The sequence below is a fragment of the Etheostoma spectabile genome, chromosome 14 (genome assembly GCF_008692095.1).
Source record: "Etheostoma spectabile isolate EspeVRDwgs_2016 chromosome 14, UIUC_Espe_1.0, whole genome shotgun sequence".
Classification (NCBI taxonomy): Eukaryota; Metazoa; Chordata; class Actinopteri; order Perciformes; family Percidae; genus Etheostoma; species Etheostoma spectabile.
The window spans coordinates 18255092-18271677 of record NC_045746.1 but is presented as its reverse complement, the minus strand read 5'-3'; the positions used below and the strand labels follow the sequence as shown (position 1 = coordinate 18271677).

The window sequence follows — 16586 nt, the reverse complement described above, 5'->3', positions numbered from 1 at the left end:
AAATGATATTTTTTTAAACTTACAACAGTGTGCCAGGATAAATGAGTGTCTAATTAGACTAAAATGAGTGAAACTAAGACGTGTCTTGTCTAATCTAAGCTTCCACTGTCAACAACTGTAAAAGAGGAACTGCGATGAGATGGGTTATACCAACCGCAGCACTAAAATAGCACATGCAGCCCTATTTTGGGCCTGTTTGGAGGAAGTGGGTCTGTCTGCATATAAAGGATAGGCAGACGCATATGCACAGAAAGGGCACAGAAGAAGTGCACAAGTTTTGTGTCGCCACAAAAAGGGAGCGTGCCCCTGGGTTTCCGAAATGTGAAAATCAGCCGTGTGTACTGTATGTCCCAAAATAAATCTGTTGTTTTTATGCGAGCTGTTGCAACACCTGCTGCTGCAAAAAAAGCTGAAGTGACTAATTATTACAACAATAAAATGTAGACTTTTATATTTCTTTCTAGCTGCGTTTTCACTCTGCCCATTTGTTTTGAACTTTTTTTCACTTTCTCCTTTTCTTGAAGTCTGGCAGATCATATTAACCCGGCTGGCTCGTTTCCTTTACAGGCTCACCCTTGAGGAGACACTGACCAGACGAGCCGTCGTGCGGTCTCTACCCTCCCCTACACTCTCTGCATCCTGAGGACAATGCTCCACTTTCACAGCAAGACACTCCGTCGCCCACGTACAGGGCTGGGCCAGTTCACTTGAATCGCAGCTTTGAACCACCCACTGGATTTTCGCTCCAAGCCAGGAGCGCAATTAGCAGTGGTTTTTACATTTCAGTTGGTGGGTCAGTGTTTATATTCAGCTTGGCAACACGTTCTCTATTCAAATACCATACGTTTCCCATGCTCCTTTCCCTGCCGCTGCAGTGTACAGGTACGGAAAGAACAGATTTTATAGATTTACTTTTTTTTTTTTTTTTTACAATGAAGGAATAACAGCTTTGCTTTGTTCCTCCCTAGCAAAGCACCAGACAAGGGGGAATACAAACTGTTTGTTCTCGTCTTCAGATGTGAAACACTGTTTCTAATTAGTCTGGAATATGAAAGGCAGAGGGTAGACTGAGAGTGGTGCGGTGATGATAGGAAAGTAAAAAAGAAACCCCGCAAAATAAGCAACAATGTGCGGGGGGTGGGGGGCGTAGGGGTATTCTCTTATTTTGGTGACAAATGAAGCTCTGTGGTGACTCTGGTTTTATTCACCAAATATCAGCCCGACACCAAGCTCTACTGCAAGAGGCTGTGTGGTACATCATTTATGATTATATTTCTTTATCCCAGTTGTGACATCACAATGAGGGGAAGTTCAAAATGTCTTGTATGAATTGTGCAATTTCATCAAAAAATTAGTCAGGCAGACAGGGGAAAAACTGTACAATTAATTCTAGTTAAGAAGTAGTAAATGTGTAAGAGGAAGAGAGCTTTACCACTAGCAGGGACGTAGGTGAAGCGCTGATACTGGCTTCTTTTCCTCTTGCCATTGCAGACGTAGAAGTTCACATGGACCGGCGTGGAGAGTCTTTGGTTCCGATAGGGAGGGATTTCAACAAGTAGCGAATTCTACAACAAAGAAAATAAGTTAACAAATGCATTCTTAGACATAACTACAAAGAAAGAGATAAGTCTTAAGTTATTGCATGGCATAAAGCTTTCTTTTTTGATTCATGGTATAGTCATTTCTTTACTTATGGCGTTTTTCCACTGCATGTAATCTACTCCACTCGCCTCAACGCTACTCGCCTTTTTTGGTTTTCCATTACGAAAAAATGTCCCTGGTCCATGCTAACAGGTACGTTTTGTAGTAATACCTCAGTCGAGGTTCCAAGCGAGCTGAGGTGATACCAAAAGGTGACGTGAAAACCTGCAGACTACTGATTGGTCGAAGAGAATCGTCACTAATCACTGCGTCATCATTGCTAGTGACGGACGGAACAAACCCACAGTGTTTACCGGCAAATAATTTATCCAACGTTTTGTTTTTGTTTTTCGCTGCCTTCACGTTCACGAGAAACTAATTTACCTTCTGGCTATGGCAACACGCCGAGAATCAACAACAACACACCTTCAACGTTCTGTGTGTGTGTCTGCCGGTCACAGTTTCCTGCTATGACGACCAGCCACGACTCGCATCACGCACGAGGCGGTTCTAATCCGCAATGGAAAAGGAGGACAGGGCACCGCGGTCGAGTCGAGCCGAGGTAAGGCGAGTTAAGCAGGTACCATTAATGGAAAAAACGCCATTACTGCATGCTTTCCTCAACTTACATTGTATCCTGTTTTGGCTTTAACTTAATTTGATCTAATGCTTTGTTCATTTGACCCTTTTTGTATCTTCAAATAAAATCTGAAATTCTGGATCTAATCCCACATAAAGGAGCAACAAAGAGACCATGAAGTAAGGTTGTGAGGAGCCATGGTTGTTAGCACAGTGGATAAATTCAACTCGGGACTGTCCAGATAATTTATTTCCCCAGCAGAGTTTCTGGCTGTCTAAGGAGAGAGCGAAGGTCAAGAGTGATGACGTTCATCAGCAACATATGTGTAATTTTCTGCTCTTTGTGAATATATGTACTGTATATGACAGTTGCGATGACAGTTTGTTGTAGGCAACAAAACGACTAGTTAAGTTCGGGGAAAAGATCGTGGTTTGGATTAAGACATTCCCAAGGAACTAACAAATGTTTCCTGGGTGAAAGTATTTTGTTTTTGCCACAAAGCGAGCTCTCACGCTCTCCAGCTTGAAAGCGCTCTATATTCTATTGAATATTGAAGTGCATATTTAAGTGTTAAATGCCCGGCTGAGTGGCACTTTATCCATGGTATTGCAAGGGGGATTGAATTCTTGCATGTTTTGTTTGCCCCTCTGCTTTTTTCACAAATCATACGCTGTATGTATTTATATATGTTCAAGTATATGCAGTGTATGTGTCTAAGTGTGTTGGAGGTGCCGCTCAGTAGCAAGGGAGGAAATCATCTGTCTACAAAACTGTGTTTCAGAGGACGGCTGGCCCTGACTATACAGGTGAGAGCTGACACACGTTATATTTAATCACTACAGTCGTAAAGTCAAGTGAAGCCAGACGAGACTTTTCAACTTCTCTAATTCAACACAATCCATCTGTCCTTCAGAGAATTAGCTGATAAAAACTCTGGAAATGGTTCACCATTTGCACTGCGTAAACTGTAATTGTGTCCAGGTTTATTTGGAATATTTGCAGCATTTCATTTGCTGCTGTCCAATGCAGTGATTTAAACACATATGCATAAAAACAGGCTCCATTTTGTATCCAAAACATGCTTGAGGGAAATTCACTTTTGAAAGTTTTATGTGCACACGAGCTGTTTTGTAAAATCGTCACAACCCGCTGGGGACAGAATTGAACTTCAATTGGTGTAAAAAGCATGAAAATCACCAAAGCAAGCGCTGACATGTTTTTACCTGACAAAAGTAATATCTCTCACATGGAGGGAGGAAGATAAAATGGGACAAAATGGAGCATGGAGGAGTATTCTTGGACTCCACGAGTGATCGCTTCATGGCCAGTTTATGTGAGTAATCTGATGCATCTAATTGAAAATAATCCTTAAAATTAAAACTGAATCATCCCTCTTCTCCCAAATTAACCTCCCTCTTGGGGAGGTCAGTCTGTGCGGGTGACGGAGGCGCTGAGGTATTCTGAGGTATTAGAACTTGTGGTTTGGTCTGTGTTGAGCTGGAGCAGCAGAGGTTAAACCTGGCCAAGGCAGCGTCAGTGTTTAAAATGGGACCAATCCAGCAGACTGGGCTGAGAGGGGAAGGAGGGAGGCCCTTTGTCTATTCAAGCAGACAGATGTGTCCCAGCAGTGTGTGTGTGTGTGTGTGTGTGTGTGTGTTTTGCAATGGGAAGGCACAGAGAGCAGGTGCACTGCCTCACATATAGACACCCTCTAATCCCCTCGTCTATCTCCCAGACCCCAAACTACATCTCTCTCTCTCTCTCTCTCTTTCTGTTAGTAATGCATGGGAAAATGTGCTTATATGCTTTCTTGCCGAGAGTTAGATGAGAATATAGAAACCACTCTCATGTCTGTATAGTAAATATGTAGAACAGCCAGCCAGCCGATTAGCTTAGCTTAGCATAAAAGACAGGGGGAACCAGATAGTCTGGCTCTGTCCAAAGGTACTGTATGTAAGGTAATGGTAAGTAGTAATTGAGGTAATATTTGAAACATTTGTGGGGGCATTAAGAGTGAACTCACCCTTGAAAGTAGAGTGCTGAATGAGGTGGGCGACAGGCTGAGTGGAGCTCAATTTACTTTCAGCTCACTTGATTGAGACACCATCTAGTTTTTTTACAGTAAGATTGAAACTGTTTTGCCACTTAGTTTTGTTAAATGATTGAGAATAGCTGCTTGAATGAGAGCGGATTGGTCATGATAAGAGCATCACATGTATCACTTACAGGCTTTGAGGTGTCTCTGTCAACCTTGGCCTCAGTCTCCCAGAGGTGGTGACCATCTGAAAGAAAAGAAAAAGAGTTTTGTATTGACAAATGGGAAAACAATCCATTTACTTGGCTTCCAACAGAAATTAAGAAATGGCATAAGCATTGTTATTATGTGTTACATAAGTGACATATATAACAGCTACAGGTCATACCGTCTGACTCGCCACTCATGAGCTCATAGTCTAACAAACCTGAGACAAAAAGAGACACAGAGAGAGAGAAAGAGAGAGAAATCTGATACAATCCTAAAAAAAAAACCCAGAGTCATACCAAAGAGATGAGCGGCGTCTTTGGTGGATGAGAGAAACCTTGACTTTATCACTATGTGGAATCCCAACATGCTCCAGCAGCTGGTGGGCTCATTATTACACAACGACTGGAAACAGACAACTAACCTCATCTTTCAAACTTCTCATTTCTCGTGTTTTCATAGGAATCTTTCTGCTATCCCCATATAATGATTGTTAAATAGTGTTTGCTCTTTTTCCGCTAATGTTTTTTTTCTCCTTTAAGTTGCCACAACAAAGAGGTCTTCCCATCAGGCAATAAAAAAAAAAAAAAGAGGCATCATGAGAGCTATCGGAAAATACAGGCCTGCGTAAAAAAGCAAGTTTGATGTATCATTCTGCCCATGGAGGTGTCAGTAAAACTATATTTGTTACCAATTTTAAAGACAGAGAAGGAAACCATTGCAATTTCTTCAGACTCCCGACTCATTAACGAGGTCCTAAAAAGGACTGTGAAAATGACTTTACGTGGAAAGGAAACTGCAGTTTAAAGAAAAAAAGGTCAGCCGTGGCCAAAATGTCTTGAAGAAAACTAACTGAGATATGTGCCGTGTTGCTCAACGGGCTGTCTGCAGTTTGATAAGTGGAGCTTTTGAATTGAGCAGACAGCACGGTGCAGATGGATGGGGGGGGGCGCTCATTTGTGTGCCGCGGAGTTGTGAGGTGGCAGTGATGGAGGAGGTGCAGCTTGGCACTGCCAGCTTCTATTATGTCTGAGAAGACACTGGAAACCTGTTTCTCTTTCCTTGATTTTCCCACACTGTCTGTCAGTTGTGGAGAGTTTAAGCTGCTGCTTTCCAGGAAGAAGTTACATAACGTCTATCACCTTAGAGAGTATGAACCGTATGCCCCCAAAGGACAAAACAAATAAAAGTTGTGTAGCCAGATCTCTGAAATTTGGGGCAGAGAGTCAGTAACCAATAAAAACACAAGAGACAAAGGAAGGAGGTGAGGCAGACCTGGACACTGAGCTGTTTATTCTGGAGGCGTGTTCTCAAACTCACGTACAATCACTTTTTGGGAAATGCTCACAGACTCCTTTTAGAAAATATTTAATTTGGTCACTTTTCCAGTGCACCTGCTGATAATTGGGGCACAGCTGTGGTCTCAGTATCCTACTTTAAGGCACGATTTTCAGCAGACCTCTGTGAGCATGATATGCTAGACTGAGTATTTCAATGAGCACCCACAGACAAAGGCTTCAAAATATGATATTGACAGTTATCATTTGACTGTGTTTCAGACTAACATAATTTATAAACAGGTTATTATTTATAATAACTTGAGCCTGAACCAGTTTCCGTTGCCAGTTGTGTCCACATTGTGCCCAAGTAATGCATGGATGTCATTGCCCATTAGATGAAAGGGTCTGCAACAGCTGCACAAAGTTGCAGAAATGGTCGGCAGTTGTGTTGCAATTAGAGACTCAAATAATAACCGGGGGCTAAAGTAGTGAAAACACAACTTAATGTCACTTCTGGCACTACATGCAACTCATCTAGAAAGAAATTTGATGAGAGATCAGTAGAATAAGTTAGTAATACTGTAGGATCTATTCACAGTCTCTTTGTCTGAATTATATTTAGTGGATTTTTGTCTTAACAAACATTAGTGAAGAGAGACAAAAGGCTTCTAGTTGAGATTTGTGACTTCCACGACTAAGCCATCAGAACAAACACCTTTCCTTCTTCGTACATGTAAACGTTGATTCCTTGAGACAGGCAACCCAAATCAATTCTGCAGCCTTAATCCTCACACTAATGAAATAAAAGAGTTTAAATTAATAGCTGAAACAAAAGTTCAGCGTATCCTGGGCACAATCAGGACTGGTGCACGGCAAGGTGCAGACATCTGGCGTGCAAGAAAACACACCATGTGTGGTACCATGAATCATACATAACATTTGCAAACCATGCTGCAAGGAAGCCAATGTGTAAACAATAGAAATGAAAATGAAAACAGCTTGTCATTCACAAAGTTGTCCATGATTCTCGTCAGAAAGGCTCTATAGGGGCAGTGTCTAATGGATATTGTATCTTTATGTTGTTTTCTTTATTCTATGTGCAACATGTCAACAAGGCAAAAATAGCTCTTATGACTTTTTGATTACATTATAATAATATATTATGACTAGCAATCATAATTAGCTCAATTAGCAATGTTATATACATCATTTATGGTTTATATTTGCCATTTAACCCTGTGAGATCACATTTATGATCATACGATCGTTTTAGTTTTTTGTGAGAAAACAAGAAAACAAAATTATAATAAAGGTAAAAAAAATAAAAGCAAAATTTTGGATCATTATTGGTGCTTATTTCGTCGAACTTAATCAGAGTAGGTGAAAGTGATCACTGTGAAAAATTTAACAATTTAGTAACTTTGTGTGGCAACAGCAGGTGCAGAAAGACAACATAGTTTCATAGCACCTACAATTAAATACCCTGGGAACACCTCATATGTAATAGTTTTTTAATAGTCATTGAAAATAAGTTATTTTTTTATGATCTTTACAGAAAATGAGCCATTATTATTTCTTCCTACTTGAGAGCAGTTCTGTCTCTAAAAAAAACGTTTGTTTGACTAAAACTTAAATCTTCAGTCGTGTCTGTTTTTTCTCTCTCTCCTACTTGTCTCCTGCTGCCTCTCTTCAGTCTTCACTTTGGGAACCTCTCCAGAAGGGTAGCCTTTGCAGCCGATGTCGCTCCGCAGGAGGTAAACATGTTTTTCAAATCTCTCGTCTGTCTCCGTTTCTCCCTGTCTGCTTTTCTCTCTCTCTGAGTCACACTCACATCATTTTTCACATCAATACAGAGATAGAAAAATCTAATTTAGCACTTTATTTTCTGTGCCCGGCTACGCATTGCCAGGAAACTGCTCAAGAGCCAAAAAAAAAAAAAAAAGAGAGCGCTTTAAATGCGTGGGATGCCGTTGTTTGAAAAGAGTGTACCGGATAATTGATAACCACAGAATGTAATTGATAACCACAGAATGTTCCAGAGTTATAGGGAAACATCTGCACAACGCCTGCACTGATCCAATGAAAAACTTCAGCAGCAGTTTCTCTCCAGATCCACTCCTACCAATTTTCAGCGAGCTCAATATGGTTTCTAACTCCCTGGCCCACTGTGCTGGAGAATATCCAATATTATCTAAGTTAAACAACTCAGCCTAAAACCTCTCCCCCAAAACCACCCCGACCGTATAAACCCAGTACCCCTCTCCAACTCTCACAACGCCCAAGCACTTGCCTTGGCTGCGTCCCAGCCTCACAGAAGTCTTACAATTCACATTTCGTTAGCAATGGTCTATACAAATCATTACTTTCTCAGAACAGACATAACACAGAGCAGTCAATGGCACAGCGGTGCTGTGCTGTACAGAGTCATGGCAGCCGAGGGGAATCAAACAATATACAATACAGTTATTTGTCATGTTGGGTTTAATAAGGGAATCAAACAGCTCCTTGTGCTCCTTAATTAGGGCTGGGTGGAGTAAAACGGTGGTGCCTTGAGCAAAACAGCAGGGTGGCGTGTGCCCAAGCCCTCATAACGTACAGTAAACATAAACACATGCTCTACCCAGGCCCATGTGGCATGCTGAAAGAGTTCCCTTGTCCTCTGACTGATGGCCAAACTTCTTCCTTCCTCCCGGCTTGAAAACACATGGATTTTAGAAGTTGCATGCAAGCTGCAGCGGCGTGGTAGAGGTGGCGACTGAGCCGAACTCCCAGCTGATAAATGGCAGCGGTCGGGGACAAGATACTGACATCCACCCTGCACTACTTGCAGCTACAGTGGCGCCTATGACTGCACGACGTCATCTGGATGCAAGGCAGCGCTTTCATAAAACAAAAAAAATCAATCTCTGGAGTTTCTCAAACGGGCCTGCAATTTTTATGAATCACGCACTGTAATTTATAAAAGCATAATCCCCGCTGTTTATGTGGTTGTAATTGATTTGTTTATGAAAACAGCCATTGTTCTCAGAAGTGTCAGAGGCAGCCAAACCACTGAATGGCTTCAAGTGGAAGTCATTGTTCTATGAATGCAATGAAATCGGAGTCTGTTGACAGCCCTTCCCTCCAAACAAAACCACTCTTCAAAACTAAAGTACCACATGTTAAAACAGCCTCGTTCCCTCCGCTGCTACATTGGTGTCATCTTGCTTGCAGCTCTCATGGGGACTAAAGGAGGATGGTTATCTGTGATTTCTACAGGTAATTCCAGACACCATCTGGCAGCCTTGCAGCACGATAATCCTCTTACAGTTCAATTTTTTTAAGTTCCTGTTACTTGTTACCGCTTCGGCCAAACACAATTAGACAAAATTGTTGGGGTGTTCTAGCAGACGTGGAAAGCTTGTTAAGGTCTCTACATGTTTGACGATCCAACTCACCGGCACACAAAAAGATGGACAGGTGATGAGGATGGACAGGTGATGAGGATAAGTTAAATTAAAACACAGCTACCTTGCAGGTGAGAAGTTTGATGGGTCAGGGAAATGGTTATTTACAGTGATACTGAGTGCAGCAGAGCAGGCAGCTGTCCAGTGCAACAGGCCAGATGTTAAAATGCTCTTTTCACAAGAGGTTTTCTCCTCTGCATGGATTAACTTCAGGATCTCTCACTCAAATTAAGCTATTATCAATCACTGTGGGGAAACCCTGAGCAGAAAACCACACTTTATTGAAAAGACTGGAAGTAAAAATAAAAAATAAACTAAGAGGTAGGTCACACAATATACAAACTTATCTACTCACTATACATAACGGCCGTGTTATAAAGTATTAGGTTTTGCATTATTTTCTGATAACTGCATGGTTCTGAAACAGAAGCAGCATTGCTGCCTTAAACTAGCACTCCTATCTGAACTTTCAGCTGTAACTAGGATACAGACTTGTTGAATAGGAAAGTAATCTTGTTTTACCAGTGCCAATCAATCCAAAGTATTTCTTTTACCCCTTCTCATCCTGTGTGTCTGCTATGGTGGACACCCTGTGTTTATAAGTTTCAACCAAAGAAAAATCCACTTTTGTTTTAAGAAAACAAAGCAACTGAGTTGACTATACTTAATCAATTGCTATCTTCTGAGTAGTCAGGTGGCAAAAGAGCAGTGTGGAAGACAAACAAAACATGAGGGGAAGTAAGAAATGCTTTAATCTGTTAAAATTCAATGTACAAATATAAAATAAAGCAATCCAATTACATTAAGTATTATGTAATTTGATTGCTTCCAAGTGGCTGGAGTTTAAGTAATCCACTCTGATATGTGCCATCATGAAAATACACAATGGAAAGGCGAATAACTTGTATGAAATGCTTCAGTTTAGCTCCACCAACTGAATGTAGACCACTAGATGCAATTGAAAGCTAGTAAGTAAAATTTAGCTAATTTTGTTGCAGTTGCATAAGTTTCTAGTCTATTTTTGCTAACTTTATTTGTTCTTTACTTTAGAATCCTATCACATCAATACATATAAACATTTTATTATATTATGTTTTGATGTGGGATACTATCCTTATAAAATTAAAGGTGCTCTAAGCGATGCTGGGTGGTTCTTGTTGGTTATTGGCTGGAACGCTGTGTGTGTGTATGCTTTGTGGTTCGGTGGGCACAGATTGTTTTTGTTGCTGTTTGTAGACCCCGGGCTCTCTACAGAGACCGCATTTTTTACAGTGTGTTCTGGGGACAGGCAGCTTGTGGATATTGAGGAGATGTTTGCTGTATGTGACAACAAATGTGACCTAAACACACGTGACATTGCTTAGAGCACCTATAAGTAATATAAAATAGTAACATTATCACTATCCAAAGAAAAACCTGTATGTCCAAATTCGGTGATTTAGACATTTTCATATAAACAGAAAATTCTCTGACTTCTTCAACAAAAACACTCATCAGACTAGCTGATAAATGCATAGTCACAAAGATAAAAACAGGGCTGTTTTTCTTAACTTATTGAAAGTTGATATTTAGGAAATATACATGCACGTGTCACACTACTGCTGCTGAGTTTTTAAGTTTAAAGTTTCGTACGTTTACTTGTATTTGAATGTTTTTCCCTTCTCCACAGTTCTCATTCTGTCTTTTATTTCTATTTGGATTTTGGCACCGATAGCCTTTCAGACAATAAATCACAACTAAGAACTCCTCCAGCAGAACACTAAACGTCAAAAAACAGAGGTGAATAAAGGACAGAGGGGCCTAATTTCCCAAATGGAGTGAGTGTGACTTATCAGAGGCAGTATCTTCTGGGCAGGCCAGGGCAAATGAAAGCAAGGTGAGATTGAGTCGGGTTTAGATTACAGGCTGATGTCTGCAGCGCTGAGGCCGTACTGTAATCTCTTATGACTGATTGGCTCTAACCAGGAGTGACAACTGAACTGATGCTATCTCGGTTATTTCTATGGGGGCGGCATTGAAGCATGAGACAGGAGGCTCAGGACGGCTGGTAGAGCGAAGCTGACATGCATTTACTGTTTTGAGATGTTGTCCTCTGACTGAGGAACAGGTGACAGAGTGTGTCTCTATGGGGGGAAACAGGGATTTCCTTCTGCACTGAGCCATAGGTTGCAACAACAAAACACAGACTTTGTACTGTATACATGCACATCTAATAAATTAATGGTTTGTGTACAACAACCATAACAATGGGTGAGTTGCAAGCTACGTTACTGCTGTTGTGTTTTTGTCGGGTCTCCCCCCTTCCCGTCTTTCCTCTTTGTGTTTGTTTTAGGTCTTGGTACACGTTCCTATGTCCAAGTGTATTGTGTGTTAATTGTTTAAATAAAATATTTCATCAAAAAAACAACAACAGTTGACCACAAACTGTTGCAAACTGTTGTAAAACCCCCGATGTTGACGCATATTCCAAATGACCACACGTCCAAAAAAAGCTTCTAAAACCCAAATAATACCGGCATATCCCTCACGTAAAATGCTATTCGGAAAAAGGCCTTATTGGAAATCCCAAAAAGGAACATGCTGTTTACAAGAAACGTATCAAATGTGGAATATTGTCATATTCGGAAGAAAAGATGAATGTGAAACTGTGCATGCACACAAAGACATTTGAGCCCTCACTGTCACTTTCTCTCAAACACACACACACACACACACACACACACACACACACACACACACACACACACACACACACACACACTTGTAAGTACGGGCCGCATGCAAACACCCAATATGTCAAAGCCCACATGTACGGTTACCACAGCTTTGTAAACGTTATTTTGAGAGAGTGCTTCATTGGAAAATTTGCAAGAAATTGTACATTGGTAAAATTAAATACTTAAGCTCTTTATGGCAACAACATCCAGCAGTCTGGATTTATGAGTTTGATCGTTAAACTGTTTCTCAGAGCTCTGCTTTGAGTAAAATAACAATAAAAGCATTGCCATTTCCAAACTCAGTTCTACACGAGGATAGGGAAGCTGAGATGCAAACTGGATGTTTTGCATCTTGCCATATATCTTATTACACCAATGATGTCATTTCCCCCCAGAGATTAATGATGCCTCTACTTGTCTACTGTATCTATTTACCTATCTATTTATACAGAGAGCAGCTGTAAAGAAGACCCAGTGTGATCCGTAGGGAACCCGCTGCTAATGAACTGGTGGCACAGAGGCAGCTTGGATAGAGAGATGGAAGGATTGAGGGAAGCAGAGGGGGGGGGGGGGGGGGGGGGGGGGGGGGGGGGGGGGGGGGGGGGGGGGGGCTGGCTTAAGGGTGTTTCCATGGTAGGATTGCCCAGGAATCTGATGCTGGTGCCAGACGTGGGAAAACCCTCATCAAAAACAAGGGAGCACACCCATCAACACCAGCCCGGAGCGTGCACATGGCCCCATAGAGTCAGAGCTACTGACCCACACGAGAGCGGTCATTACTTTCGCCATGTTGCTTCAAAACTAATTGTCCAATTGATTTTTGAGTTTTAGTTAAATGTTTCCTTAAAGTCCACCTATTAGCTTTGTCTGAAGCGTCCATAGCATCTCCTGGTCTTATATGATTAGGATTTAAATTAGTATTATTATAGGACTTAAATTATTATTGCAAGATTCATTTTTCAGAACTTTTAAAATGAGTGCATGTCAAATGAAGAGGGAATAATGTGATATTGGTTTTGCTGAGATTACTTTACACTTCCTTCCTACCCTTTACTGGAGATTACTAATGGAAGGATGTTCAATCAATATTTTGAATATTTTAAAATGTCTCAATTTCTTTCTACTGATTTTAGGAACTCTTGTATTATTATTATTGTATATATTAACATATTTTATATTATTGTATAGCTGAGTAGCAGAGCGATGCAATGTATCAACCTTATACTTTGCTTTACCCCAGGACCTGAAGATGTTTTTAATGCTCAGTACAGCTACCAAATAGCAGCCAACTTTACATTATTATGAGAAATAACAATCCAACTGAAAAAAGCCATAGAGCTATATTTAATTAACAAGATTAGTTAGCATAGCATAAAATCAAAGTTGAAACTTCTCTGATAAGTATTGGGCTTGGTAGTTAAAGCTAATGAGCAAGCAAACAAGTTTTCATAAAATCAGATGTAATTTTAAAGTATTTTTATTCATGCATTTTAACCAGAGTTCCATCTTTGCTAGCTAACTAACAACAAGTGATTTTTTTTGTTGACTCCAGAGCAGCTCTGCCTTTGAGAAACGTAACACGGCTTAAACACTCCTCTCAGGAAGAGATCAGGGTTAATCAAAGAGGTTGGGAAGAGGGGAACAAGGCCTCTGCTCATTCAATCACTTCTTGTTTTGATAAACAATCTCACTACTCCATTACATAGTGCTGGAAGGGCTGGAGGGGGGGCCGCCTGTGTGCCCGGGCAGCCTTGAAATCTTCCCTTTACAGGTCGAACAATGAAAGGGCTTCCCTCTTTTTTTGAATGAGTCACCGGGCCGATAGGATCACACGTGTTTACATTGCTCAGCCTTGGCCCAAACTGTACCTCACGTTGCTTTGCCGAAGCTAATCAAGGAAATTGCTGTTTGTAAACCTCCTCGCATCAACATCTGGGAGCAGTCCCCTCTCCCTCCAAACCAGAATGGCTTAAAGTAAGAAAAAGAGAAACAAATACTGAGGCAACAAAAGGGCATGCTTCCACACCACGTGCGCAACCAAGCACTCCTGCACACGCACGCACGCACGCACGCACGCACGCACGCACGCCACTACACACACACCACACACACACACACACAACACACACACACACACACACAACACCACCACACACACAAACAACAACCGCTGCATTTGTGATCCATTCCTCTGCTTAACAGGCAATGGAAACTTCTGCAAATGTAAATCTGCTGGGTTAAAAATACAGCGCATTAATGTGCACCACATGTGGCACTCTGGCAGGACGGAGGATATTTTGACGGCGGGGGGAGAGGGGGGAGGGAGGAGACAGTCCTGGGGTTTCTCCAACAACGGAGAGGGAGACACACACAGCTGCACTAAGAATCCAGAACTCCTCCTATTTTACCTTGAGCCTTTTCCACGAACACCACCTTGGAGTCGTGCTGGAAGTTGTGTCCGTCGATGAGCATCTTCTCCCCCCCTGGGGCGGGACATGTCTCCAAGCTCCGCTTATCCACCAGCGGCAGCTCCTGGGCTGATCTCTGGGCTGTGGGAGGGAGAAAGAAACCGGCCTCATCCTTCAGCTAATACACACCCACTCCCCATGCAGACCTGAGCATCCAGACGGAGGTTGAATCACTACCTAGACAGCTCTCACAGAGCAGTCGGTACAGCTGTAAACCACCAGCTCTTTACGTTTCAATTAAGCTGCCTCTTTGCCAGTAAGTAAAGACAGGCTCCATGTTAAGTTTATTTGTGTTTTCCTCAAATAATGGTGGATGTTCTGTCTTACATATTTGGTTAAAGAGTGTTGTCTTTTTCACTCCTCGTCTTTTTTTAATTCCGGTCTCTTACCTTTTTTTCTGAAATTATCTTTTACATTCCATTAAATATTTGCAAATTTTTTCCATCTAGCTGTAATGATGATGTCTATCCAGGTCTCTCTTGTGAAAGATAGCTGCAATTTCATCATGATTGCCTTGGATACATGCATAGAGGTTCAATAAAACCTAAATATTTTTAACATCTGAGGATAATCTTTTAGTAATTTGATGTTCTTGCTTTCTGATTTTGATAAAACTTGAATTCTCTGTTTTTTGGAAACCATCAATCTTCCCCACATCTCTGTTTCTGTCTGTTGTTCTGCCTCGCTAACACACAAAGTGAATTTTGGTCAAAAACAATTGCTCAGTGGCAGTCATTCAGAAACTAACAATGGTCTATTTCAAGGGGCTGAGATCATGGTTTAACTACTGTCTTTCATTTACCTCATAAGACTTAATCTCTATGGCAGCTCTCACTGCCAGAACCACATGAAGTTGTTGATCTGCCTGAGTTTATCCCGGTCCAGTGAAAGGTTAACTCCAGTTCAGCGCAGAGAGTCGATACAGTTTATCAAGCAAGGCCTACATCGCCCTTTGCACAAAAGATTAATACTATAGAGTTCAAATGGAGCTTACAATCACATGTACCAGAAGTTACAGGACTGCATCGAATAATTCCTGTTTTTATCAGTTAAAACTTTAGCACAAAACTTTTTGATATTAAGAAACGTCCGTTACATTTCTCAGTATGGCTATGTTCAGAAGATTGTGTCATCCGGTGACTTTCCCATGCAGAAGCTTGAGTAAAGATAATGACCTTTTCTTGAAGAGTCCTTTATGTTTTTTAATCCTCCGTGTCCTCCTTGGCTACTAGCAATTGCGTGGAGGAGGGGTGGGGGCGCATGTGTGATCATGGAAGGCTGCATCATGTGGACACGCAGACAGTTTTGTTGTCATTACTTAGAATTCTTCATGGGGGTGACAAACTATTGCTTTCATCTAATGCTTATCTTAATAGTTTAGCCTAGAACATTTGAGAAATTAGTGAAAATAGTCCATCACAATTTACCACAGTCCAATGGCATCCCATTGTATAGTATAGTAGATGTGTATAGTTTATATATATACATATAAAACTCAACAATATCTCATGACATTTTTGCTTGATGAGTTGATTATCAAAGTCTCTGCTTATTGACTAATTGATTAATCCAGTGGTTTCAAAAATTGTTGTCTTGTGATTGTTTTTAAATTGAGCAACTTCTATTTGACCCCCTTGTCACATGTATCATGTCTGACTGTCTGTCTGACTGTCTGTCTGACTGTCTGTCTGACAATAACAAACTAAGAGTATACTCTGTGAGGCTGCACTTCGACACAGCAATGGTTCAAGCTAACTGCTAACATCAGCATGCTAACATGCTCAACATGACAATGCTGACAGGCTGTTGTTAAGATGGTATATTTACCATGTTTAACATCTTATTTTAGTGTGTTTGCATTTGCTAATTAACACCAAAGCACATCAGAGGTGAATGGGAATGTAATCAGTTTTGCAAGCATTTGGTCTTAAACCAAAATATGGCAAATTAAAAAATAATTTGTGATGATGGCGCTGGATGAAAAGCCAGGAGATCACCAAAGTGATTGCAGTTCATCCTGAGTGGAACATGAATGTCTGTACCAAATTTCATTGAAAAACATCCAACAGAACAGCTAACAAAGATTCCGAAAAAAATAAAAAGTGGTTTTGTCTAGCAGAACTGATCATCTTCAAACCCCTAAAATATATCTTCATGTTGGTAGACAAAAAGTGGACTAATCCACAGTAACAATGTGAAAGGCATTATTCGA

The 16586-nt window shown here is 41.0% G+C and overlaps 1 protein-coding gene across 2 annotated transcripts in view; it reads right to left on the bottom strand.

The window, feature by feature from the left end:
- nfatc1 (nuclear factor of activated T cells 1) overlaps window positions 1-16586 on the bottom strand; it is a 39871-nt gene that overhangs the window by 12353 nt on the left and 10932 nt on the right. For both annotated transcript variants that reach the window (XM_032535731.1, XM_032535732.1), the window contains exons 6-8: window positions 14315-14455; window positions 4448-4503; window positions 1433-1565 (exon numbers count right to left, since the gene is read on the bottom strand). In XM_032535731.1, coding sequence (XP_032391622.1) covers window positions 1433-1565; window positions 4448-4503; window positions 14315-14455 — 330 coding nt within the window. The remainder of the gene's footprint in view (window positions 1-1432; window positions 1566-4447; window positions 4504-14314; window positions 14456-16586) is intronic.